Source organism: Leopardus geoffroyi, chromosome A2 (genome assembly GCF_018350155.1).
Source record: "Leopardus geoffroyi isolate Oge1 chromosome A2, O.geoffroyi_Oge1_pat1.0, whole genome shotgun sequence".
Lineage (NCBI taxonomy): Eukaryota > Metazoa > Chordata > Mammalia > Carnivora > Felidae > Leopardus > Leopardus geoffroyi.
This window is the reverse complement of record NC_059331.1, coordinates 10,510,711-10,536,906: the sequence shown is the minus strand read 5'-3', so window position 1 is coordinate 10,536,906 and position 26,196 is coordinate 10,510,711. Positions and strand designations below refer to the sequence as shown.

At 47.8% G+C, this 26,196-nt stretch overlaps 2 protein-coding genes across 2 annotated transcripts; both read left to right on the top strand.

Annotated features, from left to right (window-relative positions):
• Window positions 1-501: 501 nt before the first annotated feature.
• On the top strand, window positions 502-26,196 carry LOC123605422 (adhesion G protein-coupled receptor E2-like). The gene is made up of 20 exons (XM_045492293.1): window positions 502-627; window positions 2,875-2,928; window positions 8,905-9,054; window positions 10,979-11,029; window positions 11,326-11,460; window positions 15,168-15,323; window positions 15,892-16,068; window positions 16,574-16,620; window positions 16,763-16,840; window positions 16,946-17,123; window positions 19,947-20,054; window positions 20,219-20,439; window positions 20,631-20,810; window positions 21,369-21,566; window positions 21,851-22,086; window positions 22,379-22,445; window positions 22,860-22,951; window positions 23,796-23,964; window positions 24,050-24,160; window positions 24,875-26,196. The coding sequence occupies exons 1-20, from the start codon at window positions 600-602 to the stop codon at window positions 24,914-24,916; spliced, it is 2,478 nt and encodes an 825-aa protein (XP_045348249.1). The 5' UTR covers window positions 502-599; the 3' UTR covers window positions 24,917-26,196.
• On the top strand, window positions 6,102-6,519 carry LOC123605421 (BBSome-interacting protein 1-like). Its single transcript, XM_045492292.1, has one exon. It carries the CDS (start codon window positions 6,188-6,190, stop codon window positions 6,398-6,400), a length of 213 nt encoding a protein of 70 aa, XP_045348248.1. The 5' UTR covers window positions 6,102-6,187; the 3' UTR covers window positions 6,401-6,519.

Here is a 26,196-nt window from a genome sequence, read left to right as displayed (position 1 = left end):
AGGAGCCAACCCTCCCGGCACCTTCATCTTGGGATCCAGCCTCCAGAACTGAGAAGATAAATTTCTGTGGTTTGAGCCGCCCAGTTGATACTCTGTTATTACTGCAGGGCCAGCAGACTAATCACACACGTGGCCAGGTAGAAAACAAAGGAGATTTAAACAATGCAAACAAAGAATCTCACTATAGTTCCACCACACAGACGAGTGGAACATTTGGGGACGTTTTTCTCATCTTTTGAAACCTATCAGGAGTATTTTCCTTCGCCAAGACATATGAGTCTAAGGCTGCGTGGAGTATTGCTGAAGAATAAAAACACCTTAGTTCTAGACCAGACATGGATTACACAGGATCACATCTTCCTGTATCACAAACATTTAAAAACCACTTTCATGGAAGCTTTCAGTACAAATACCAGTAATGCTATGCAAATATTTAAAAAATAGAAGTGGAGTTTCTGGGAAGTTAGTCACAGGACAGATTAGGGGGAAAGAAAGGATCCAGACAAGCAGTTTCCTAAGTCGGCTCCTCTAGGGCCCAAGTCAGACTTAAAATAGGAAGTCTTTGTAACACGCACAGACCAAGAGCAGAGGTCCGCACCATGAGGAACAGATATCGACTGCTGCCAGGTAGGTAGAACTATAACAATAGTGACAGATAACTAAAGCTATCCGGGAACTCTCTAACCAGTTAGAGAATATTCTGTGTTCCTGAGACTCTGGTTTTTTTCCCACTTTCTCTACCAAAGACGAAGGGGAGATGTTGAGAAGGATATTAGCTCACTTGTATTAAGTCTCAAAGGAGATAATCAGTGAAACTTATTCCCAGGGCCAATCCAACAAAGATTTCTCCTTTTACTACCTATATCAGCCCAGTTTCTCCAGAAAAACAGAGCCAATACAATGTGTGTGTGTGTGTGTGTGTGTGTGTGTCTGTGTCTGTGTGAAAGAGAGAGACAGAGTGAGAAAGAGAGAGAGAGAAAGAGGGAGAGATTCATTCATTTTAAGGAGTTGGTTCATGAGATTGTGCAGGTTGGGAAGCTGAAATTCTGCAGGGCAGGCCAGCAGGCTGGAAACCCAGGGGAGATTTGATGTTCTATCTCAAGTCCAAAGTCAGTCTGGAGGCAGAATTCCCTCTTCCTCGAAAGAGGTCAGACTTCTTTTGTTTTTCCTAAGGACTTCAACTGATTGGATGAGGCCCACCCAGATTATGGAAGATAATCTGCTTTACTCAGAGTCTACTGATTTAACTGTTTCTCTCATCTGAAAAAAAAACACCTGCCCAGAGATATCTAGACTAATGTTTGACCATATATCTGAGTGCTGTGGCCCAGCCAAATCTGTTACATGAAATTAACCATCATGTTACCTATACTATATTTTTTCACAAGACTATATAGCAAATTCTCTAAAAACTCTATGAGCTAAGAAAAATATCATCCTTTAGGCCATAGGCTTTGTGTGGGTCACAGCATGGTTTAAAGGACAATAACAGTGCATAATAGCAAAGTCAACTTAATTCTGATTAGTCTTTCTTTCCCTCAATGCTTAGTATGATACCTGTTACACAGTAAGTTAAGCGTTCCTTACATATTGTCTTTATTGCTTGTAATTTTGTTTCCTGGTTGTCATGAAAATAGCCACATCTCGAGGTGTCTGAGTGGCTCAGTTGAGCGTCCGACTTCAGCTCAGGACATGATCTTGTGGTTCATGGGTACAAGCTCCGTGTCAGGCTCTGTGCTGACAGCTCGGAGCCTGGAGCCTACTTCGGATTCTGTGTCTCCCTATCTCTCTCTCTCTACCCCTCCCTTGCTCACACTCTGTCTCTCTCTCTCTCTCTCTCAAAAATGAATAAACTTTACAAAATTTGAAAATAGCCACATTTCTTATCATCTGATTTGTGGAACAGGATTTTAATGCTGGGCACATTCTAGGAAAATCCTATAAAGGCACACAGATATGAAAAGATTTTCACAAAAATAAATAAACGTTGCAAAAAAAAAAAAAAAAAAAAGAAAAGATTTTCACAGGGTTCATTGCCTCCCACAAATGGAAGGAGAGACTCTAACAGGTGGCCCAGTGGTTGCCTGTAGAGTAGATTCCTTTGCGTCTGCAATGGTGTGTATACCACAGAGCCTGTCCAGTGACCCATCGCTCAGGACGAGACTGGGGAATAAAGGGAAAGGCTGTGCCCTCAATGCACCATGGGAGGGCCAGGAGCTCGCTTGGAAGGAACCACAGAAGGCATGGGCGTTGCACCTGGAGAGGCCTCTTAACCAGGAGACGGTGGCTCTACCTGACGGTGCCCTTAGTTGTCATCAGCTCCCCCCCTCTCTTGACTCCAGGGCTCCCTGCCCTGCTGATACTGCTGTGAGCTAGGGCTCAGACCTGGGGCTGTCTGACGCCCAAACCCACGTTCTTCTCGTGTGCCTCAAAACATGTATGTCAAAGAGGGGACAGTGACCCTGGGAGAGAAATCCTCAGGGTAGGTTTCTGCCATTGCCAGAGAACTAAGAACCTGGCCAATCTGAGGACTTTGTGCTTCAAGATTCACTCCCTCCACCAGGAAAGGTTGGAATTTCTACCTTGTGTCCCTGACGTCACCTGTGTATATTCTGTCCCCTTACCTACAGCACTGAGGCTCCGTGAGGATGTGTCTGTTAGTGACGGACTCCTCTGGGAGTCAAGGGATGTGAAGGGCAAAAACTGAGCCCTCAGTTCCACGAGAGGTCCGAGAGCCCTGTGGCTGCTGCTGGAAAGCTGTGGGCCGCAGGACCAGACCCACCTCCCCAGGAGGCAATGACCATGCCACCAGGAACTAACACCAGAGCTCCACACTCCTCTTTTTGTCTTCTCACTGGTTTTTTTCTGCTTCAGGACTCTTGCTGCTGCTGCTGTTAATATTCAGAGCTGCTTCCCAGAACACTAGAGGTGAGTCCGTCCAGATTTAGTGACATAAGCTAAGTATGCACATGCTGGGGTCTGGATCCTGTCACCGACAAAGAGGAAAGGAGGTTTATTCTCCAAGCGAGGCTCCAAGATGGCCTTCTGGGGATAAGAGAAGCTGTTTCTTCCTCCCTTAATGTCCAGCCGTCTGTCTTTTCCTCTTCCAAAGGCAGCCATCCCTCCACGACCCTCCCCTGCTCGACTCAGGGACTCTTAGCTGGCAGCTGCTGGCTTCAACCATTCCTTGAGCCTTCCGACTGTGGTCCTCATTGCTAGGGCCCCCACACCGGTGCTCACTGGTGCCCTCCGAACTCTCCACGGGTCGATGCCTCCATGATTCGGGTACTCGTCTGGGGATAGCTTCACCAGCCCCTTGCAGAGTTGTGATGGTACAGGGACGTGGGTGGCAGAGGGGCATGGAGATATGGGGGGAGGTGGTGAGATGTCCCGAGCCCTCAGCCCGAAGAATAGCACCCAGCCCTTCATCCAGGAAAAGAGAGAGGTGACAGGGCAGAGGGAGTATGAGGCAAGTGGACCATCAGGTTTTTGTGATCAATGGGTAGAGTGTTGAGAGCTCACACAGCAGAGCTGGGCTACCCAGCTTCAAAGTCTAATTCACCCTGACTACACCTGACACGCAAGAAATTATTTCCCTTCTCTGTGCCTCAGGGTGCTTGTCTGTAAATTGGGGATCATCGTTGTACCTACCCCACGTGGTTAGAGTGAGATTTAAAATTCACCTGCGTAAAGAACAGCTAAAGATGAGTATGGAGCAAATTGTCAACAAATGTCAGTTATTGTCATTGTTGCTGTTGCCATTATTATTTTCAAAGAAGAAAGAAAGGGGAGAAATAGTGGAAGCTCAGGCTGTCTTTCTGGAGTGAGCTCCCCGGGAGCTCTCGGCCCCTCACGGTCATGGTCTCCTGCCTCAGTGTTCACAGCCGACCTATGAGGCAAGCAGAGTTGAAGGTGGGGGTTTTTTCACACCTTAACCCATTTTGCCCACCCCACCCCCACCCCCACCTTGGCAATCACTGATCTGTTCTCTGTATCTCTGAGTTCAGTTGTTGTTTTTTTTTTTTAATTCCACCAAAAAGTGAGATCATACAATATTTTTCTCTTTCTGTCTATTTCACTTAGCATAATGCCCTTAAGGCCCATCCATGCCGTCACAGGTGACAGGATCTCTTCTCTCTTATGGCCAAGTAATATTCCTCTGTATCCGCATACCATTTTGTCATTATCCATTCATCCATCGGCGGATGTTTAGGTTGTTTCCATGTCCTGACTGTTGTAAATAACGTGGGACGGAACATGGGGGCGCAGATATCTCTTTCAGAAAGTGATTTCATTTTCTTCAGGTCGGTGCCCGGGAGTGGGATTACTGGATCATACAGTAGTTCTATTTTTCTTTTTGTGAGAAATCTCCATACTCTTTCCCATAGTGGCCACACCAACTTACATTCCCTCCCACAGTGTGCAAGGTTCTCTTTTCCCACATCCTCACCAACACTTGTTATTTCTTTTTTTATAGTGGCCACGCTGACAGGTGTGAGGTGATATCTCAGTGTGGTTTTGATTTGCGTTCCCCCGATGATTAGTGGTGTTGAGTACGTTTTCATGCACCTCTTGGCCATCTGGATGTCTTCTTTGGAAAAATGTATATTCAGAGGCTCTACCCATCTTTAAATTGACTAATAATGCTCTTTGGGGTTTTTGTTGTTTGCTTGTTTGTCTTTGCTATTGAAGGTGTATGAATTCCTTATATATTTTGGATGCTAATCCTTATCGGATACTGTATATGATTTGCATTTACTTTCTCCCAAACTGTAGATTGTTTTTTTCATTTGGTTGACGGTTTCCCTTGCTGTACAGTTTGATGTGGTCCCGCTTGTCTGTTTTTGCTTTTGTTGCCTTTGCGTTTGATGTCAAGTCCAAATAATTGTTGCCCACACCAATGTCAAAAAGCTTACCCCCTATGTCTTCTTCTACGAATTTTATGATTTCAGGATAACATCATTTTTCAAATTATCAAATTTGGGCTCAAAGAGATCAGGTGACTTATTCGAAGTCATACAACTAACAAACTGGTAAAAGCACACCCAGGTCTAAAACTAAGGAGTTTTTAAGTGTTAATGAGGATGTGGAGAAAAAGGAACCCTTGGGCATTGCTGGTGGGAATGCAAACTGGTGCAGTCACTGTGGAAGACAGTATAGAGGTTCCTCAAAAAAAAATTAAAAATAGAAATGCCATATGACCCAGCAATTCCACTACTGAGCACTTACCCAAAGAAAATCAAAACACTCATCAAAAAGAGATATGCCTCTCCTACATTTACTACAACATTATTTACAATAGCCAAGATAAGGAAGCAACCCAAGGGTCCATCCATAGATGAATGGGTAAAGAAGATGTGTACCTGTCAGCAATGATCTTACCCACCCATAAAAAAGAATGAGATCTTGCCATCTGCAACACAGATGGCCCTAGAAGGCATGATGCCAAGTGAAATGCGTCAGACTAAGAAAGACAAATCCCAAAAGATTTCATATATATGTGGAATCTAAAATATAAGGCAAACAAAACCAGACTCTTTTTTTTAGTGTTTATTTATTTTTGACAGAGAGAGAAGGAGAGAGAGAGACAGAGAGGGAGAGAGCATGTGTGTGAGAGGGGGAGGGGCATAGAGAGGGAGAGGAAGAGAATCCCAAGCAGCCTCCATGCTTGTGAGCACAGAGTCCAACACGGGGTTTGAACTCATGAACCGTGAGATCATGACCTGAGCTGAAGTCGGACGCTTAACCAACGGAGTCACCCAGGCACCCCCAACACCGGACTCCTCAATACAGAGAGCAAACTGGTGGTTGCCAGAAGGGTGGTAACAGGGGGATGGGCAAAATAGATTAAGGGGATTAGAAGGTACCAAGCTCCAGCTATCAAATAAATAAGTCACAGAGATGAAAAGTACAGCATAGGGAATATAGACAATAATATGTAATAATCGTGTATGGTGACAGACAGTAGCTACACTTATTATGGTGAGCGCTGAGTAATGTTTAGAATTGCTAGATCATTATGTTGTGCACCTGAAATTAATGTAACACTGTATTTTCATTGTATACTTCAATGAAAATATATTTTAAAAAAGAAAGAATAGAGAGGAGTCTGTAAGTAGGCCCGAAAAAGGACCAAAGGTGACCAGTCATCCCAGGAAAAAACTTAGCTGTATCCAACAATTCAGATATGGTGGAAGTGAAGTCAATGTTCCGGGAAGTTCTTCCAAAACAAGGGCAGCTGTCTGTGGAAGATATAACCACAGTGGTGCTGTGTAAACCCAAACTTTTACCCTTAAAATCTCTGACTCTGGAAAAATTGGAGAAAATGCAGCAAGCAGCCCAGGACACGATTCGCCGGCAAGAAATGGCAGAAAAGGAACAACGGCAAATAACTCACTGAATGATAACTTAGCACTTCTGCAGAATACCCTACCTTAGTATTAACAATAGCTAGAAAATAATTTGCACCTGTATGCTGAGAACAGTGTGTGTTAATAAAACTGATAGTGCTTATAAATAATATAAAAATACCCAAGACTAATGAAACTTGTATTGTGAATTTAGACACTGTGGTTTGTATTGAACATAAGCAATTAAAAAAACTTTGAACCCAAAAAAATAAAATAAAATAAAATAAAATAAAAATAAAAATAAAAATAAAAAATAAAGAATACAGGAGTGCCTGAGTGGCTCAGTCAGTTAAGCATCCAATTCTTTTTTTTTTATTTTTTTTTTAATGTTTATTTTTGAGACAGAGAGAGACAGAGCATGAATTGGGGAGGGTCAGAGAGAGAGAGGGAGACACAGAATCCGAAGCAGGTTCCCGGCTCTGAGCTGTCAGCGCAGAGCCCGACGTGGGGCTCGAACTCACGGACCGCGAGATCATGACCTGAGCTGAAGTCGGAGGCTTAACTGACTGAGCCACCCAGGCGCCCCTAAGCATCCAATTCTTTTTTTTTTTTTTTTTGAAATTTATTGTCAAATTGGTTGCCATACAACACCCAGGGCTCATCCCAACAGGTGCCCTCCTCAATGCCCATCACCCCCACCCTCCCCACCCTCCCACCCTCCCTCAACCCTCAGTTTGTTCTCAGTTTTTAAGAGTCTCTTATGCTTTGGCTCTCTTCCACTCTAACCTCTTTTTGTTTTTCTTCCCCTCCCCCATGGGTTTCTGTTAAGTTTCTCAGGATCCACATAAGAGTGAAAACATATGGTATCTGTCTTTCTCTGTATGGCTTATTTCACTTAGCATCACACTCTCCAGTTCCATCCACATTGATACAAAAGGCCATATTTCATTCTTTCTCATTGCCACGTAGTACTGCATTGTGTACATAAACCACAATTTTTTTATCCATTCATCAGCTGATGGACATTTAGGCTCTTTCCATAATTTGGCTATTGTTCAGAGTGCTGCTATAAACATTGGGGTACAAGTGCCCCTCTGCATCAGCACTCCTGTATCCCTTGGGTAAATTCCTAGCAGTGCTACTGCTGGGTCATAGGGTAGGTCTATTTTTAATTTTTTGAGGAACCTCCACACTGTTTTCCAGAGTGGCTGTACCAGTTTGCATTCCCACCAACAGTGCAAGAGGGTTCCCGTTTCTCCACATCCTCTCCAGCATCTATAGTCTCCTGATTTGTTCGTTTTGGCCACTCTGACTGGCGTGAGGTGATATCTGAGTGTGGTTTTGATTTGTATTTCCCTGATGAGGAGCGACGTTGAGCATCTTTTCCTGTGCCTGTTGGCCATCCGGATGTCTTCTTTAGAGAAGTGTCTATTCATGTTTTCTGCCCATTTCTTCACTGGGTTATTTGTTTTTTGGGTGTGGAGTTTGGTGAGCTCTTTATAGATTTTGGATACTAGCCCTTTGTCTGATATGTCATTCCTAAGCATCCAATTCTTGATTGCAGCTCAGGTCATGGTCTCACAGTCGTGGGATGGAGCCCCTCATCAGCCACGTTGGGCTTGAAGCCTCTTTAAGATTCTCTCTCTATCTTCCACTGCCCCTCTCCCCCATTCACATACTCTCATTCTCACTCTCTCTCAAAAAGGAAGGAAGGAAGGAAGGAAGGAAGGAAGGAAGGAAGGAAGGAAGGAAGGGAGGGAGGGAGGGAGGAAGGAAGGAGGGAGGAAACATTTCTATAGTCTTTTCTTATTTTGAGTATAGTTGATACATAGCGTTACATTAGTTTCAGATGTACAACATAATGATTTGACAAATTTATACATTGTACTATGTTTACCGTAAGTGTAGCTGTTATCTGTCCCCATGAAGCAATACGCTGCTATTACAATAGCATTGACTGTGTTCCTGGCCTGACATTGGGATTTGGGGGAGGGCCTGATGAGAATTATGAGGTGTACTTAGGCCACTGTGAGTAAAGCGGGTAGAAACCATCAACGCTCAGGGACCTGGCCATCGGCTTCTATCCTCAGGTGTGAATGCTGAGTGTCATGTGTCACCCTAGACAGCCCCCAGGCCGTGACTGGCTCCACCTCTCAGCATCGAGGGTGGCCTTCCATGCTACTGGCACCCTGAGAGCCCACCCCACGTCTCCAGTGGCACAAATAACACCACAGGGAAGGGTCTGGACCCTGACTCAGTGCCTCTGTTTATCCCACAAGGTCTACAGAAGGGGATGCAGGCCTCCTTCCAGCCCCCATCCTGGAACAGTAGCATCTGAATCTAGGTGGCCCTCAGGCCCAGCCAGAGAGCAGAGACGGCCGTCAGCAGGCTTTCTGGAGCAGCCGGCCCTGCTCAGTCCAGCCTGGGGAGTGCTACCCGGGAGCTGCGTCTGTCCAGCCTTCATTGTCGGGTCAGGCTGGTGACCGGGCTCTCTGCCTGTGGGAACTTACTCCTTTGAAAGTGGAAGGAATAAGCTTACGTTGTTGTATTCCAGACATCAACATGTGTGAGCGACCCTGGAGGACGCCCTGTGTACCATACGTTGACTGCCAGGGCGTGGATGGGAGATACTGCGTGTGCGGCCCAGGGCAGGAGCTGATTCCCGAGATGACGTTCAGGAATGAGAGTGAAAACATGTGTCAAGGTAAGAAGGGCTTTGCACCTTCTGTCTCCTCATCCTCGAGGTTTGAGGTCACTGACCCCACTCTGTCCAGGCGTCAGAGAGCCGCTCTGGGCACCTATACCTGTGTCCCAGCCCTCCCCAAAGCCCCAGACTCCGATCCCTCTGCAGACTGGCACTGAACTCGATTTTGGCATTGTACTTTCAGAAAACCAGAGGGATGGCATCCGACATACTTCACAAGCTCACGGCATGTTATGTTCCGGAGCAATATCCACCCTCTTCTTCTTCATCAGTGGCAGCCAAGATGAGACTTTCCCCCTGCTCCCCCGAGATCCACACGGGCTCAGCCACACCAGGACCCCTGTCAGCCCCCCAGCATCACGATGGACCCAGGAGCCCTGCCCATAAATGTGGGAGGGGGGCGATCCCAGGGTGGGCCTACCTTCCCTGACCCACAACCCGGCCTGGAAAAGACGCCTCCTAGCACTCTAACGGGCTTCTTGGCCTCCAGGCTCTAATTGCCCATGCCGGGCTCTGCCCTGAACCTCGCCTGTAATTTTAGTTCACAGGCCAGTGGGCAACTCAGGTGACTGGGATGTGGAGGATGCTGGGAGAAGGTGGGAAGAGCGAAATGGGTCACACCACACACGCTCTAAGATTGAGGCGAATGAAAGAGGCTGCCGTCTGGGCTGGATGAAAACAGAGGGGATCATTGCCAGAGGCGTGACCTTCTTCCAAAGAGGTCAACCCGAGGCCCCACGTTGACCCAGACACTCAGACAGAAGGTGGAGGCTGAGTCCCACTTGGTAGGGCACACAGGTCTGCCCCCCTGGTGGGAGGCCAAGGGCAGAGAAGACAGAATCATCTGCCATCCGTCACCCATGGGCGCCTGCCCCCCTCTCCAGCCACCCAGCCATCACCCACCACTGGCCCTGCTCAGATATCTCACCACTTTCTTTTAGTCTGGAGAATTCCTTCGTGGGGATCAGAAAAGGCAACTTCACGGCCCCAAAGCTGCCTGGCTGGATGTCAGCCCCACCGTCCACCTCAGCCTGGTCCTCACCGTCCTGGTGACCCTGCCTATCCAGCAGGACCTTCATTCTCCTGACCCTTTCCCTCAAGCCTGGCTTGAAGGTCCTGGCTCGAGTGTGGGACCTGTCCATGTCCATAGAGCTGGAGTCTCAGAGGGAGCGTCATGTCCTGCAAGGGTCACCAGGATTCTAAAGGTTATGCAGGCAGTGAGATCCACCCTGGGGAAGTCAGGACAAAGGCCATCGCCGGATGCCATGACAGGTCCTGGTCAGGAACGCAGCATTTCCCCTGCACTCGGCTCCCAGGAAGGCCCACCCTGGACTTGTCCAAGTCCTCAGGCTGGGACTCAGGTGGCCGTGATGTCCCTGCTCCAACTGGGAGCCACCCAGGAAAGCTGAGGGCACCAGAGCTGACAGACAGAGAGGGTTTGGGCCACTGCCATCCACACGTGGGGAACAGAGCATCCGGCCACACCATCCTCCCGTAGGGTGCCCCATGTGAAATAGAAAAGGCACCCGCTCACCAGAGAGGAGAGAGCAGGGCCTTCTCCAAGCAGATTTCTGCCGTCACCAGAGAACAAAGAACCTGCCTATGGGGAAGGCACTGGATTTGAAGATTTTCTACTTCAAGGTTTACTCCCCTCCACTGGGAGAGGTTGGGGTTTCTATGTTGTATCCCTGACGTCAGCTGCCTGTGTGTACTCTGTCCCCTCACCTAGAGCACCCGAGGCTCCACGAAGGCTGTGGTTGTCCTTGACTGACTCCTGGGGGAGTCCAGGGAGAGGGACACACAGGCCGTCTCTTGGTTCTGTGTAAGGTACGAGAGCCTCCCTCCAGGGGGCAATGACCAGGCAGACAGGGGTTGAAACTGGACCTTGACTCTCCTCTGTCATCTCTCTGTTTTTCTGCCCCAGGGCTCTTGGTGCTGCTGCTGTTGACACTGGGGCCTGTACAGAAACTGAGTGGTAAGTCTGCCCAGCCAGCCCCATTGGTGACATAAGCTGGGGAGTGCATGCTGGGGTCCGGGTTCTCTCACCGATAAGGGGGTACAGGAAGGGAGCTTATTGCACAAATGAGGCTCACGGATGGTCTTCTGGGTATAAAGAAGCTGTTTCTTCCTCCCTACATGTGCAGAGTTTTCTGAGCTCTTCCAATGGCAGCCATCCTTCTCTTTCCTCCCCTGCTCTACTCCTGGACCTCCAGCGGGCAGCTGGCTCCCTCCATTTCTTGAGCCTTCTGACTGTGGTCTTGGTCCCCACAGCTTCTGCCCCCACAGACTGTGCACGGTGGTGCCCTCTGAACTCCAGATGTGTCAACGCCACGGCCTGTCGCTGCTCTCCAGGGTTCACTTCTTTATCTGGGGACATCTTCACCAACCGCTTGGAGAATTGTGATGGTACAGGGGCCTGGGGGGTTGCTGGGGGGCACATGGAGATGTTGAGGGAGGTGGTAGGGGGAAGATGTTCTCCTCTCTATGCCTCAGTTTGCTTGTCTGTAAATTGGGGATCATCGTTGTACCTACCCCACACGGATGGAGATTTAAAATCTGCCCGTGTGGAGAACCGATAAAGACGAGTAAAGAGCGGACGGTCCAACACAAGCTCTTATCGTGGCTACTGCTGTTATTACTATGATCGTGCTCATTGCACAAGGAAAGGGGGGAAAGGATGGAAGCAACGGGAGGAAAGAAACACAGGACTTGAAAGCCCAGGGTCTTCTCCTGGCGTGAGCTCACCGGGAACTCCCGACCCCTCAAGGTCATGGTTTCCCGCCTCGCTGTTCACAGCAGACCCATGAGGAAGCAAATCTAGCACCAGTTTTCCTCCCTGCCTACTTGCACCCCTACCAATCCCTCCCCACCTCTGGCACCCACGCATCTGTTCTCTGTATGACTTCTGTCTTGTGTGTGGGTTTGTTTTTAGATTCCACATATATTGAAATCGAACGGTATTTGTCTTTCTCTGTGCAACTTAACTCGCTTAGCGTCATGCCCTCAAGGTCCATCCATGCTGTTGCAAATGGCAGGACTGTCTTCCCTTGTATGGTTAAGTGATACTCCCCCAGACACATACAACACTTTTTCATTATCCACTCAGGCACCGATAAAAACTAAGGTTGTTTCCCTACCTTGCCCGTGACAAATAAAGCTGCAACAAACACGAGCATGCCAACTTTCAAGTTAGTGTTTTTGTTTCCTTCAAATAAATACCCAGAAGTAGAACTCCTGCATCACGTGGTATTCCATTTTTAATTTTTTGAATACGTTTCCCCACAGTGGCTGCGCCAGTTTGCATTCCCACCCACGGTGCCCAAGGTTCCCTTTCTCCCACGTCCTCACCAACACTTGTCATTTCTTATCTTTTTTATAATAGCCATTCCAACAGGCGCGAGATGATATCTCATTACAGTTTGGCTTTGCACTTCTCTGACGATGAGTGATGTGGGGTACCTTTTCATGTACCTGTTGGCCATTTGGATGTCCTCTTTGGAAAATGTCTTTTCAGATCTGCAGCCCATTTTTTAAGTTGGATTGTTTAGTTTTCTTTTTTCTGTTGTGTTGAATGAGTTCTGTATTTTGGATGTTAGCCACTTCTCGGCTTTATGATTTGCAAATATTTTCTACTAAACTATGGGTTGCTTTTTCATTTTTTGATGGTTTCTTTCGCTGTGCAGAAGTTTTTTAGTTTGATATGTTCCCACTAACTTATCTTTGTTTTTTGGAGTCAAATCCAAAAAAATCTGTGCCAAGACCAATTTCAAAGAGCTTATTCCCTATGTTTTTTCTATAAATTTTATGGCTTCATTTTTTTAAATGATAATAATTGGGCTCAAAGAGATTGAATGAGCCAAAGTCACAATTAATAAGGATGTAGAGCCTAGATGAAGATCTAAAACTAAAGTGTTTTAAAAAAATAAAAAATAACAAAACTGAAGCATTTTTATTCTTCAACAATGCAAAATCATAAAAGAAAATTATATTACTTAAATATGGTTAACATGGTAAATTTCATGTTAAGGGCATTCTACCACAATAAAAAAAATAATGGGGAAAGGAGGATATGAGCAGCTCTCACACCAAGAAATATTCTCCATCTACTCAAAATCATCTTAGATGCAAATTTATTGATAATAAAGGAAAGTGTTCCTAATATGTTTGAAAAGCTGAGGGGAAAACTATCTTTTTTTTTTTTTTTCAACGTTTATTTATTTTTGGGACAGAGAGAGACAGAGCATGAACGGGGGAGGGGCAGAGAGAGAGGGAGACGCAGAATTGGAAACAGGCTCCAGGCTCTGAGCCATCAGCCCAGAGCCCGACGCGGGGCTCGAACTCACGGACCGCGAGATCGTGACCTGGCTGAAGTCGGACGCTTAACCGACTGCGCCACCCAGGCGCCCTGGGGAAAACTATCTTAAATCTTCCAATAGCTCATAGAGTGGACTTACAGTTGATTTTCTTTGTTCTCATTTTTCACATTTTCTTTGTTTTCTAAGTACCCATGTGTCATTTGGTGCTTGAGGAAAATATTTTATCAGAGAAAAAAAGGTGTTGTTGTGACCATTGCCCGGCCTTTGTGCATTTGCACACGGGTCTCATGAAGATTCATGGCTGGGTGACCATGACGAGGAGATCCTACCAGTAATGTAACTGGACCCCAGCTCCTTTCTGGAAGCACATCTGTCTGGTTGAGGAGGCCTCATGCTTTCCACACCTTGGACCTCATTCTCAACCATCCCCCACTTGACTCCACCCCATCCCACGACCCCGGAGACGGGTGTCCAGCCATCGCCCCCATCTGAGAAGACAGGAGGGCGGTCCCATGGCCCAGACGGGGCCGTGCCTCTTCCCGCCTGCTGTCCCGTCCTGGGCCCGACGCCCACAGCCTGGGCCCGGGGCCTCGGAAGGAAGTCCTCGAGTTCGGGTAGGAGACTCTGCTCTGGGGGAGACCAGCTGCCTGCCAGACCCCCACTCAGCACGAGGTCATGAGCCCTTGCAGGCTCTGAAAGTCTCTGGTCCCCCGATGGGAGTGGCGGGGACCCAACGTTCTGTCCCTGCCCTTTGATTCACCTGATCAAGTTGTTGAGGTCGTCGATAGCTGACGGTGTCCAGCCTTGCTCTGTGGGTCCCTGAGCTGCTCAGAGAGAACCTGGCTGGTGGACAGCTTTCCTGTCATGTTTAAAGAACAGGGAGATGTAGGATGCCCGAAAACATCCCCAGTGACTCAGCTGTGAGACACTTTATGCAGCTTCTCCATGTCACATCCTCAGTGTCTCTGACAAGAGGGGACTTCCCTCAGGAGTGGAGATATTAAGACTCCCCCTGAGGCATCTTGGGGCATCTTTAAAATGTCTGACTGGGGCACCTGGGTGGCTCAGTCAGTTGAGCATCCAACTCCAGCTCAGGTCATGATCTCATGGTTCATGAGTTTGAGCCCTAACTCAGGCTCTCTGCTGTCAGTGCAGGGCCCACTTCGGATCCTCTGTCCCCTTCTCTCTCTGCGTGTCTCTCTCTCTCTCTCTCTCTCTCTCTCTCTCTCTCTCAAATAAAATAAACATTAAAAAGAAATGCCTGACATTAGGAGCTTGGGGGAGTGGATGATGAGGACTGTGGGTGTCCTTGGGCCACTGTGAATAATGGAAGTGAAAGCTATCAATGGGCAGAGGCCTGACCACCTGGCTTTACCTTCATGTGCAAATAAGAGTGACCCTGAACAGACTCCAGCCATGACTCCCTTCACTGACTCATTATGGAGAGTGGCCTTCAGTACCACTGTTGCCCTGACTGGAGCCCACCCCCAGGTTCCCAATCACGCAGACAGACTCAGTGCCTCTGCCCACCCCACGAGGTCTGCAGAAGGGGAGGCGGACCTCCTTCCAGCCCCCATCATGGAACAGTAGCATCTGAACCTAGGTGCCCCTCAGGCCCAGCCAGAGAGCAGAGATGAGCGGAGCCGTCAGCAGCTTTCTGGAGCAACCTGACTCCCACTCAGACCAGCCCCTGAAATGCCATCTGCAAGCTGCGTTCTCTCCCGTTCCGTGGGTAGAGTCTGGCTGGAGGCCAACCCACACCTTTGGGAGGTAACCTTTTGTCCTGTTGGCTTTCAGACATCAACGAGTGTGGACCACCCCTCGGAGTGTCCTGTGGAAAATTCGCACACTGCCTTAACACAGAGGGGAGCTACCACTGCACGTGCAGCCCAGGATACGAGCTTGCTTCTGGGGCAAAAACATTCAGGAGTGAGAGTGAGAACACGTGTCAAGGTAAGAACCACCCCACGCCTTCCATCTCCCCATCCATGCGGTGGGAAGGCATTTGCTCCACTTTCTCTAGGCATCAGAGAGCTGTCCTCGGCACCTACCCGGTCACACACGCCTCTTTGAACCCCAAGGCTCAGAACCTTCTGCAGAGGGTCACTTCTGAAAGTTCAGAGTATCCCTTGCCCACCCGCCCCCACCCCCACCCTGGCATCTTGTTTTTGTAAAACAAGAGAGAAGGATGGCACTCAAGATATTTAAGGAGCTCACAGCATATTGTTTCCAGCACAGGATCCCTCCTCTTTACCATCATCAGTGACTGCCAGGATGAGACCTTTCCCCACCAAAGCCCACTTGGACTCTGCCATACCAGGAAAACTCTCAGACCTCTTGGGCCACACTGGACTCAGGGACCCCACCCCGAAACACTGGAGTGGGAAGATTCGAGAGCTGAGCTTTTCTGAGCCAGTGGTCTCCCTGGCCAACAGTTTTGGCATCCTGACACCCCCCCCCCTTCTCAGGTGCTCAGTCCCTGTCTCCTTCCCTGCACAAGGCTTACCCTGACTCTCCCCAGTAATTTCAGTTCACATTCCTGAGAGCAAACCAGATGACCAGAAGCCAGAAGAATGCTGTGTGGAGTCTAAGCAGAATTACACGGATCCACCCCCATACACACATAGAAAATTACATGATCAGAAGGGGCTCCCGTCGAGACAAGATAGCAACAGACAGCATCATTGGGGACCAGCAGGTGAGCGGCTGCCCTGAGGGAATTAAAACAAAGGCCGTCAGTGGGAGCCAGATCCAACAGGATCCTTGTTGGGTAATGCACCATTTTCCCTGCACTTGGTTCCCTAGAAGACCCACACTGGCCTTTGTCCAAATGCTCAGGCTGGGACACAGATGCCCATGATGCCCCACCCTGGCTGAAAGCTGCCCGGGGAAGCCGAGGGCACCCAGCCAGGGCTGGGAGACAGGGAGGACCCAGGCCGATTCCATCCATATCTGGGCAGCAGAGCATGTAGGCCACCACATTCACCCATAGCACACCTCTGTGTGAATAAGAAAAGGCACTCACTCACCAGGGAGGAGACAGTGGGGCCTTCCCGATGCTTCTATGCCCAAACCAGGCTCCCTGAATAACCAAATGACCGCCTGGGAAAGTACCTGGCCTGACCTGACCCCAGACCCCTACCCCCGAACACGTACAAAGATAGATGCTGTCACACCTCATGAAGCACTCTTGTCTTTTGCAGGCAACTTTTTCCCCAGCTGGACCCCACCCCGTGGAATCAAGAGCCGGGTGAGTTGGCCCCAGCAGGGACCAGGAGACAGGAAATCCTTCCTTGAAGCACGGGCTGCCCGCCCTCCCTGGCCACCATTTTCCCCAAGCTTCCCCACTCGCACGTGAGGCTCTCTGACCTCCTCATTTGCCCTCTTCCCAGAGACTCTCCCGCTTCTTTGAAAAAGTCGAAGATCTGGCCAGAAAGTTCATACCGGCCTTTGCCCAGAACAGCATCCAGGTAAATAGACTTTATTCTCCAGGATCTTTATTCTGAGGCTCAATGGACAGCCTCTTCATGCAGTCTGGCCCACGGCTCACGACTTCTGGGTCTGCTTTCCCCCAGGGCCTCATAGAGGAGGTGGATGAGTTGTTGCAGACCCCACAAGACCTGGAGGCACTGCCCCGCTCAGAGCAGCGCCGTGTGGCCACGAACCTGCTCGCTGGCCTGGAGGACGTCCTGAGAAACATAAGCCAGGCCCTGCCCAATGGGACATTGACCTTCAGTGCATCTGCAGGCACAGGCAAGTACTGGGATCTGACCCTGGCACCTGCCCTGCCCTTCCCCAGCTCATTTATCCCCCAGCCTCACTGGAGCCAGTGACCACACTTGTATCTCAGTGCTACACTCCCTAAACCAATTAAAAGTGGTTAAAAAGAAATGAATATATTATGCTAAGTCAGAGAAGGCCAAATACCATCTGGTCTCACTTATATGTGGAATCCTAAAAAAAAAAAAAAAAAAAGGGCACAAGCTTATAGACACAGATTAGTGAGTGTCAGAGGTAGGGGTGAGGTGTGTGGGGTGGGGCAGTGGGCTAAATGGGTGAAGGGGGTCAAAAAATATAAAATAACTAAGTCATGGGATGTAATGTACAGCACGAGGATAATAACACTATATTACATGTTTCCAAGTTGCTACAAGAGTAAATCTTGAAAGTTCTTATCACAGGAAAAAAAATGTAACTCTATGTGGGGACAGGTGTTTACCACACTCACTGTGGTGATCATTTTGCAACACAGACAAATAACAAATCATCACCATGTACACCTGAAACTAATATAATGTTCTATGTTCGTCATACCTCAATTAAAAGAAGAAATGAATAAAGCTATAAATAATATACATCTTAATAGAAACTAAATTATGAGCAGTTGAGTTAATGGTAATGAAGAACGTAAAATACAATAGAAATGGCTTCCCAAGAAAACAATTTACTTAATTTGGAATCATATTCAGTTAATGTTCTCTCACGGTTAAGTATTTTATTTGTTTCATTTGAGGTAGAATTCACATAACATAAAATCCGCCATTTTAAACAAAGTATACAATTCAGTGGCATTTAGTACATTCACAGAGTTGTGATCATTGCCTCTATTTCTAAACTATTTTCATCGCCCTCGAAGTAAATACCGTACCCCACCCCACCCCCAGAAGTCACTCCCTATTCCTCCACTCCCCCAGCCCCTGGCCACCACTGGTCTGTTTTCTGTCTCTATGGATGTGCCTATTCTGGACTTCTCATACCTAGAGAATCATACACTATGTGGTTTCTTTCACCTAGCAGGATGTTTTCTAGGTTCATCCACGTTGTAGCATCTATCAGTGTTTCATTCCCTTTTGCGGCTGAGTAACATTTAATTGTAGATGGACACAGCACTTCTTGTGTCCCCGTTCATCCACTGATGGACATTTCAGGTGTTGCCACCCTTTGACTATTGCACATGGTGCTACTGTGAATATTGGTTCACACGCTTTTGTTTGAATAACTGTTCTCAGTTCTTTGGGGTACTTACTTAGGACTGGAATTGCTGAGTTATACAGCGATTCTATGTTCGACTTTTTGAGAACCACCAAACTATTTTCCAAAGAGGCTATTTTTCCATCTCGTATCCTCACCGGCAATGGACCCCAATTTCTACCCCCTCAGCAACACTTGGCACTTTCACTTTTTTGTTGTTGTTGTTGTTGTTGTTTTTAAGTGTATTTATTTATTTTGAAAGAGAGAGCACAAGCCAGGGAGGGGCAGAAAGAGGTAGAGAGAGAGGATCCCAAGTAGGCTCTAAGCTGTCAGCACGGAACCTGATGTGGGGCTCAAACCCACGAACCATGAGATCATGACTTGAGTTGAAGTTGGACACTCAACCAACTAAGCCACCCTGGTGCCCCTGTTTTATTTTTATTAGAGTCTTTTCAGTATGTGTCTGGTGATATCTCATTGTGGTTTTGATTTACGTTTCCCTGATGACTAGTGATGGCTCACATCTTTTTGTGTAATTATTGAACATGTGTGTATCTTTTTTGGAGAGATGTCTATGCAAGTCCCTTTGCCTGTTGTTTTAATTCATTGTTTGGCTTTTGGTTGTTGAGCTGGAAGAATTCTTTATATGTTCTAATAGTACACTCTGTGAGACATGTGACTTGCTAATTTTTTTCTCCCATTCCATAGATTATTTTTTTTACTTTTTATTTTTTTTATTTTTTTATTTTTTTTATTTTTTTCAATATATGAAGTTTATTGTCAAATTGGTTTCCATACAACACCCAGTGTTCATCCCAAAAGGTGCCCTCCTCAATACCCATCACCCACCCTCCCCTCCCTCCCACCCCCCGTCAACCCTCAGTTTGTTCTCAGTTTTTAAGAGTCTCTTATGCTTTGGCTCTCTCCCACTCTAACCTCTTTTTTTTTCCTTCCCCTCCCCCATGGGTTTCTGTTAAGTTTCTCAGGATCCACATAAGAGTGAATTTTTTTTTTTTTTTTTTTGCTTTAATGAACAGGTGCTTCTGTTTTGAAATTCATTTTCTCTTTTTTTCTTTAGTTGCATGTGCATTTGGTGCTGTATCTAAGAATCCATTGTCAAATCCAAGGCTGGGAAGATTTACATCTGTGTTTTCTTCCAACTGTTGTACTTTTAGCCCTTAAGTTTAGGATTGTTTGTTTGTTTCTTTGTCTGTTTTAGAGAGAGAAAGAGAGAGATGGGGAGGGGCAGACTGAGAGAGAGAGAGAGGGAAAGAGGGAGAGAGAGAGATAGAGAGAGAGAGAGAATCCAAACGGGCTCCAAGCTTAGCACAGAGCCCAACACAGGCTTTGATCCCACAACCTTGGGGTCATTACCTGAGCTGAAATCAAAAGTCAGATGCTCAACCAACTGAGCCACCAAGGCATGTCTTATATTTGGCATGCCACTTTGAGTTAATTTTTGTGTGTTGTACGAGGTAGAGTTCCTGTTCTTTCGTGTGTGGATAGCCAGATGTATGTAAACACACATATAAATGATAGTATTATTGTAACCACTACAGCCACAAATACTATCCTAACTCCCTTAATAACTCTGACATCTCATAGACCTGTCCCTGAAGGTGCAAGAACAAGGAGACAGAAATGTCACCTTGAGTCTGAACCAGGCAAAGATGCTGCTGAGCTTGGATGAGGTGCATGAATCTAGTGACTCAGGTAACGGCCGAGATGGGAGGTCACAAGACGCCCAAGGACGTGACACACGGGGACCTGAAGCTTATGGGGAGGTAGGGGGCAGAGTGGGGCCACAAAGGGTCCATCTGAGGAAGAAGGGGCCCTGGTGGGCACCCCGAGGTATCCACATTGGCCTTGTCCTGCAGGTCCTGCTGTGGTGGGCCTCATCTCCACTCCAGGGATGGCCAAGTTACTGGTCGGGGCGCCCCTGATCCTGGACCCTAAGCAGCAGGCAGTTCTGCGTGAACACAAGGAATTGCTGGGAGAGGTCTCCCCTGTCCTGCTCTCAGATGTCGTCTCTGCCTTTGTGAGCAACAAGGACACCCAGAACCTCAGCTCCCCCATCACCTTCATCTTCTCCCACCACGTGAGTCCTGGTGGAATGGGGCTGTGGCTGGACAAGGAACGGGTCTGGGTCTGGGGCTCAGCCTCACTGTCGAGATCACCCTTTGTGTCCTGGGGGCCTCCTCCGTGGGCGCCTCCTTCCCTCAGGAAAGCCCTTTGCAAACCAGCTTTGGATAAGAGTCTCCAGCTCCCACCGACGCTCTCTTCCTACAGCCGGTGACGCCCGGGCCAAGGCAGAAGGTGTTCTGTGTCTTCTGGGAGCACAGTCAGGATGGAGGCGGTCATTGGTCCACCAGAGGCTGCAGGACGGCGGCCACCGGAGATGCCAACACCACCTGCCAGTGCTCCCACCTCAGCAGCTTTGCCGTCCTCATGGCCCACAGCCACGTGCAGGTGAGATCCCTGAGAGAGGCTGCTTTCCATGTCTGTCGCTCTCGAACATGTTTCCCCACATGTAGGAGCTTAAAGAAACATAAATTTATGGCTCGTGGTTTCTGTGGGACGAGAATCGGGCGTAGTGTAGCTGAGTTGCCTGCTCTGGGTCTTACAAGGTTGAGACCATTGAGTCAGCCAAAGCTGCATTCTCGTCGGAGGCTTGGGGTCCTCCTGTGAGCTCCCTGGTTGCTGGCAGAATTCCGTTCCTTGCAGTTGTAGGACTGGGGTTCCACTTTCTTTCCGGCTGCGAGCAGGGGACCCTGCTCAGCAACTAGGGGCTATCTGCATTCCTTCTCTCTAGGCCCTCACACAGTGTATCAGCATTTCTGTCCAGAGGCCAGCAGGAGAAGCTCCCTCACCTCAAACGCCCTCAAACTTTGAATCCTTTTCTCTAGGAAGAGCCTAGAGCTTTGAGAGCTCACTGATTAGGCCAGGCCCACCCAGGGTGATGAAATTCCTCTTAAAGTCAACTGATATAGGACCTGTGACTGTGATGTCCTTTTTGCTGGGTCCCAGGAGGAGGATCCCGTGCTGGCTGTCATCACCTACGTGGGGCTGGGCCTCTCTCTGCTGTGCCTCCTCCTGGCAGCCCTCACCTTCCTCCTGTGCAAAGCCATCCAGAACACCAGCACCTCGCTCCACCTGCAGCTCTCGATCTGCCTCTTCCTGGCCCACCTGCTCTTCCTCACGGCCATCGACCAGACCAAGATCAAGGTACTGACACTGTCCCAGAGGACCCCCTGCCCTGAGCCACAGGATGCTCAGTTGGTGGAGCCCTGCTGCACTGATACCTTAACACAGTATCGTTGGGCGACAGGGAGGCTGGAGGGGTAAATAGCCTATTTCACGTTGACTGATGAAGCAGAAGACAATCCTCTCTCAACAACTCGACCCTATATATATATACGAGTTCTCCCCGCTGGCAAGGTATGGGAGGGGTCCTGGGGCCACCCTCCTCCCTGACAGTCCCTCCTGGTGACTCCTTCCTCCTCCCCCAGCTGCTGTGCGCCATCATCGCAGGGGCCTTACACTATCTCTACCTGGCCTCCTTCACCTGGATGCTGTTGGACGGTCTACACCTCTTCCTCACGGCACGCAACCTGATGGTGGTCAACTACTCCAGTGTGAGCAGGCTCATGAAGAGATTCATGTTCCCTGTGGGCTATGGAGTCCCGGCTCTAATCGTGGCCGTTTCTGCTGCATCCAGACCTTCCCTTTATGGAACACCCACCAGGTAAGTGCCAATTCCCACTGCCCCTATCTTCTCCAGCACAACTGTGGCCATCATAGAACCAATAGCGATTTAATTTCCCCCGAACATGATAGGCAGAGGAAAGGTCAGTGCCCACTCCAAAGACATCTCTCTGATGGAATATTGTGTTCATTGAACTGTTTTTAAGTCCTTAAGATTTAATTATTTTAAATGTTCATTATGAAGTATTTAATCATTATATATTATACATTCTAGTGATTCTTTATCCACAAAGGCCAATGTTCTCTTGACTCACTTCTCCTCGCTCTCTTAGATGCTGGCTCCACACAGACAAAGGATTTGTATGGACCTTCCTGGGCCCCGTCTGCACCATCTTCTCCGTGAGTAACACATGACATCAGAGCATCCTGCCTGCCAAAGTGACGGTCATTCAAAGACCAGGTGTACCAGGAGGGTTACAGGCAGCGGGAGCAATCATTCCAGTTGGCCCAGGACTGATGAGAGACCCCCCCCCCCCCGGGATGCAGGAATTTCCATTGTAACAACAGGACTAACATGTTTCCTGAGACCTGGGACTTTCAGTGCTAAAATTTGGAGTTTCCATGTGAACTGCATCGAAGTGCTTGCCAAAGTTACAGGACAAACACATGCCTGAGTTACAGGGTGGTTGGTCTAGTCTTCTAGGACTCCTACAAAAGGCAAAGCTTCTTACCTGCCGGGTTAGGTGTTGGATGAGCTGGGAGGATGCTTACCAGATGTGGAGTGAATTTAATACACCTGTGGGCTTTCTGCAGATTAATCTGGCCTTCTTTCTGATGACCTTCTGGATTGTGAAAAACAAGCTCTCCTCCCTCAACAGAGATGTGTCCACCCTCCAGAACACCAGGTGAGGATGAGTCAGAGGAATATCCCCCATCCAGAGCATTATCCTCAGAGCTCCAAGGATCTGATGTCCAGAGAGAATGGACTTTGCCCTGATACACAGGGATTGCTTCCATGCCTTACCTAGTAGGTCCTGAGAACATTTCTATCCTTACAACACACTCAAAACATCACATAACAGTTCCCAGAACCCAGCGCACCCTTTCATGGTCATGCCTTCATGTGTTTTAGGCCCCCTGCCTTCCCCTTCTCTTGCCCCACGTGAACGCAGGTTCATCAACCACATGTCACTTCGTCTAAGAGTTTGGGAATGTCCTTTCCTTTCCTCAACTTTGCACAGAATCAGTGGCCTCTATTCTGGGCAAAGCACATTCTGGGTCAGGTCATGGAGAAGGTGGGGACAGGAACATCCCTGGATGGGATCTAGGCAGAAGTACCTCACTTTGCAAATGTTATAAGTGATCATTTGTTTTTGTCTTGCCACCAGACTCTAAGGGCTGTGGAAACAGAAGTCTTGTCTTGGTTGTTCTGAATGCCCAAGCCCCGGCCTAGGGCCAGGGGCACAGAATGTTCTCGACAATGTCAGCTGAACAAAATTAGGGGTCTTCCTGAAACATCGTGACCTTTTTGAAACTCACATGCTGGAGTGTCACTACCATCCCTAGTCCTAGTCAAACTGTCATCCCTGACCCAAACACCATTTCTTTTTATGGAATCATTGACGATAAAGATCCAAGTTGATCGCTACTCAGTAGGAAGCATCCGTGGAGTGGACTTGAAAACAGGTGGGGTGGGGAGGGGGCTGTTGCTCCCGGTGCATCACGAGCCTCCTCTCGCCTCCTACCCAGGATGCTGACATTCAAAGCGACGGCTCAGCTCCTCATCCTGGGCTGCACGTGGTGTCTGGGCATCCTGCAGGTGGGGCCAGCTGCCCGCGTCATGGCTTACCTCTTCACCATCATCAACAGCCTGCAGGGAGCGTTCATCTTTCTGGTGTACTGCCTCCTCAGCCAGCAGGTACCAAGGTCCGGCCCCCATCCAGGACTCTTCCTGTCCCCACCCCGCCCAGTGAGCTGACCCAGAGCGTGCTTCGCCCCTGCAGGTCCGGGAGCAGTACCGGAAATGGTTCAGAGGGGTCAGGAAAGCCAAAGCCGAGCCTGAGAATTACACGCTCTCAAGCGGGACCGTGTCTGATGCCTCCAAGCACAGTGCGGTAAGATTATGCAGTGTTCCCAGAGCACTTCCCTAGCCGATCCGCTTGGGCGTCTCATGCCTGCCTCACTGGACAACCTGGGCAGAGAGCAGGCGATGCCCTAGGAAGGCTCATGCCTGGACTCACTTGAAGGCACTTCCCTGTCTTGAAACGAGCTCTTCCTATACTTTCACTCGCTGAGCTTCTGTGCCCTCTTGCACATGACTGTCCTCTTTTCATGATATGGTGCATCCACTTTTTAACAATACTTAAAATCGACAAGATAGAAAACACTCAGAAACAGAGAAAGATGCTGTGGTCAGCTAAGTAATTGGTAAGTAATAATCTGGAGCAGAGATGACCCAGCTGTACAGGGTCACTGCATATCCTGTATCCCAAATCATTCCATGCTGTCCCTGTATATAATGAACAATAAACACCTGGTGTGTATATAGTCATAAAAGTGAAATAAGGATTAAGTTGCATTGAAACTCCCATAAAAGTCTGCAATCATTCCTAGTATTTCCAAAGATACAGACACTGTAAAACCTCATTAGACAATCACAGAGGGCAAGGGGAGACATTCTGGCAATGTGAATTGTCCCAAGCATTTGTACGTTCGGGTCCACAAAACTTTTTCTCTTCTTAGACTTCTTTTGACAATATTTTATAGTTTTCTGTACACAAACATTGCACTTTCTAACACAGAATCGTTTTTACACCTTCTTTTTTTAGGAGAATTATAATGAACTGGCGAACTTGTCTCTTAGACAGTGAAGAAAACACTGAACCGTCCTCTTTGGGGCAAAGAGTATTAAAAATAACTCTCCTTGGCACCACTGTAGGAGAAAAGTATGCGGGAAACGTTTGTCATTCAGCTGCTGGCGAATTTGGGTTTTCTGGTACATACAAGCATTCTCATCATCTCCTTCCCAGTATAATCAGGAGCTCTAACCCAATACCCCAGTAGAAACCTCTTTTTCCAAAAAGATTCTTCCTCAGGTTGATGATACATAACAAGGAAAACCAGCCTCAAAGGACTTCCCTAAAATAACACAGGAGAGGAAAGTAATATTCAAATACCTGCCTGTAGAGTAAACAACTAATGCCAGTTGCCCAAGACTTGCCTGATTTTAGAGCTGACAGTATTTCTCCCCAGGAAACATTTTGGTTATAGGCAAAGTAGACCAGTTGGTCTCCATTTATACATACATGCCTCAACTTACTCACTCTCCATTCCTGAAGCCCTACTGATTAATTCCTTCCAAAAATGTGCGCTGGATCAAGGAGATCCAGTTCCCGAGTTCACAGAGTTTAAATGTGGGGGAAAAAAAGTTTCATCTGATGGAGTAAAATCAGAACTATGAGACTCGAGTCTCTGCATCTTTACATTTTATAAGTTGAGCTGTGGGGAAAGGTGTATATTGCTACAGCACATTTATACGTAACATAATATTTCATCCTTACCATGCATCTAGGCAAGATCTAAACCCAGAGTGGTTCCCCCTCCAAGACATTCCCTGGAGGCTCCCACTGACCAATTTTGTAACAATTTGAACATCAAATGACTGTACATGAGTATAATATTTTAGATAAACATATTCATGAGTCCATAGTGATACTTAGAAGCTCAGTTAATAGATGCAGAAAATACGATAGAATTAGAAGAGCATGATTCTTTCAATATCCCATAAATAGTCACTAAAAGCATTGAGTGAAAGGGTGTTGGAGAACAGGCTGGGACCAGAGCACCAAAGAATCACCTCTTGGATCACCGATTAATTACAAGGGCCAAAGTGCACATTTGCAACGTGGAGATCTGACAGCCACCATCTGAATTAATGCCCACACTTAATATCATCGATGGTGGGCAAACTGACATTAGGAATATCAGGAGATACATACATCCCATTGTTGAAGTTACGACATCCCATTTTTAGTACATAAAAAATTGAAATCTAACCCAGCCTTTAGAGAGAAGGTAACCAAACTATAGCATGCAGGCCAAATCCAGGGAACTGCCTGTTTTTGTTAATAAAGTTTTATTGGAACATTGA

Bases quoted from the DNA above. Each gene is read 5' to 3' on its own strand.
- LOC123605422 (XM_045492293.1), top strand. From the start codon at position 600: ATGAGGAACAGATATCGACTGCTGCCAG. The intron at 16,621-16,762 runs GTGAGTTGGCCC...CCCTCTTCCCAG, and splicing joins CCCGTGGAATCAAGAGCCGG to AGACTCTCCCGCTTCTTTGA. The intron at 16,841-16,945 runs GTAAATAGACTT...GCTTTCCCCCAG, and splicing joins TTGCCCAGAACAGCATCCAG to GGCCTCATAGAGGAGGTGGA.
- LOC123605421 (XM_045492292.1), top strand. From the start codon at position 6,188: ATGGTGGAAGTGAAGTCAATGTTCCGGGAAGTTCTTCCAAAACAAGGG.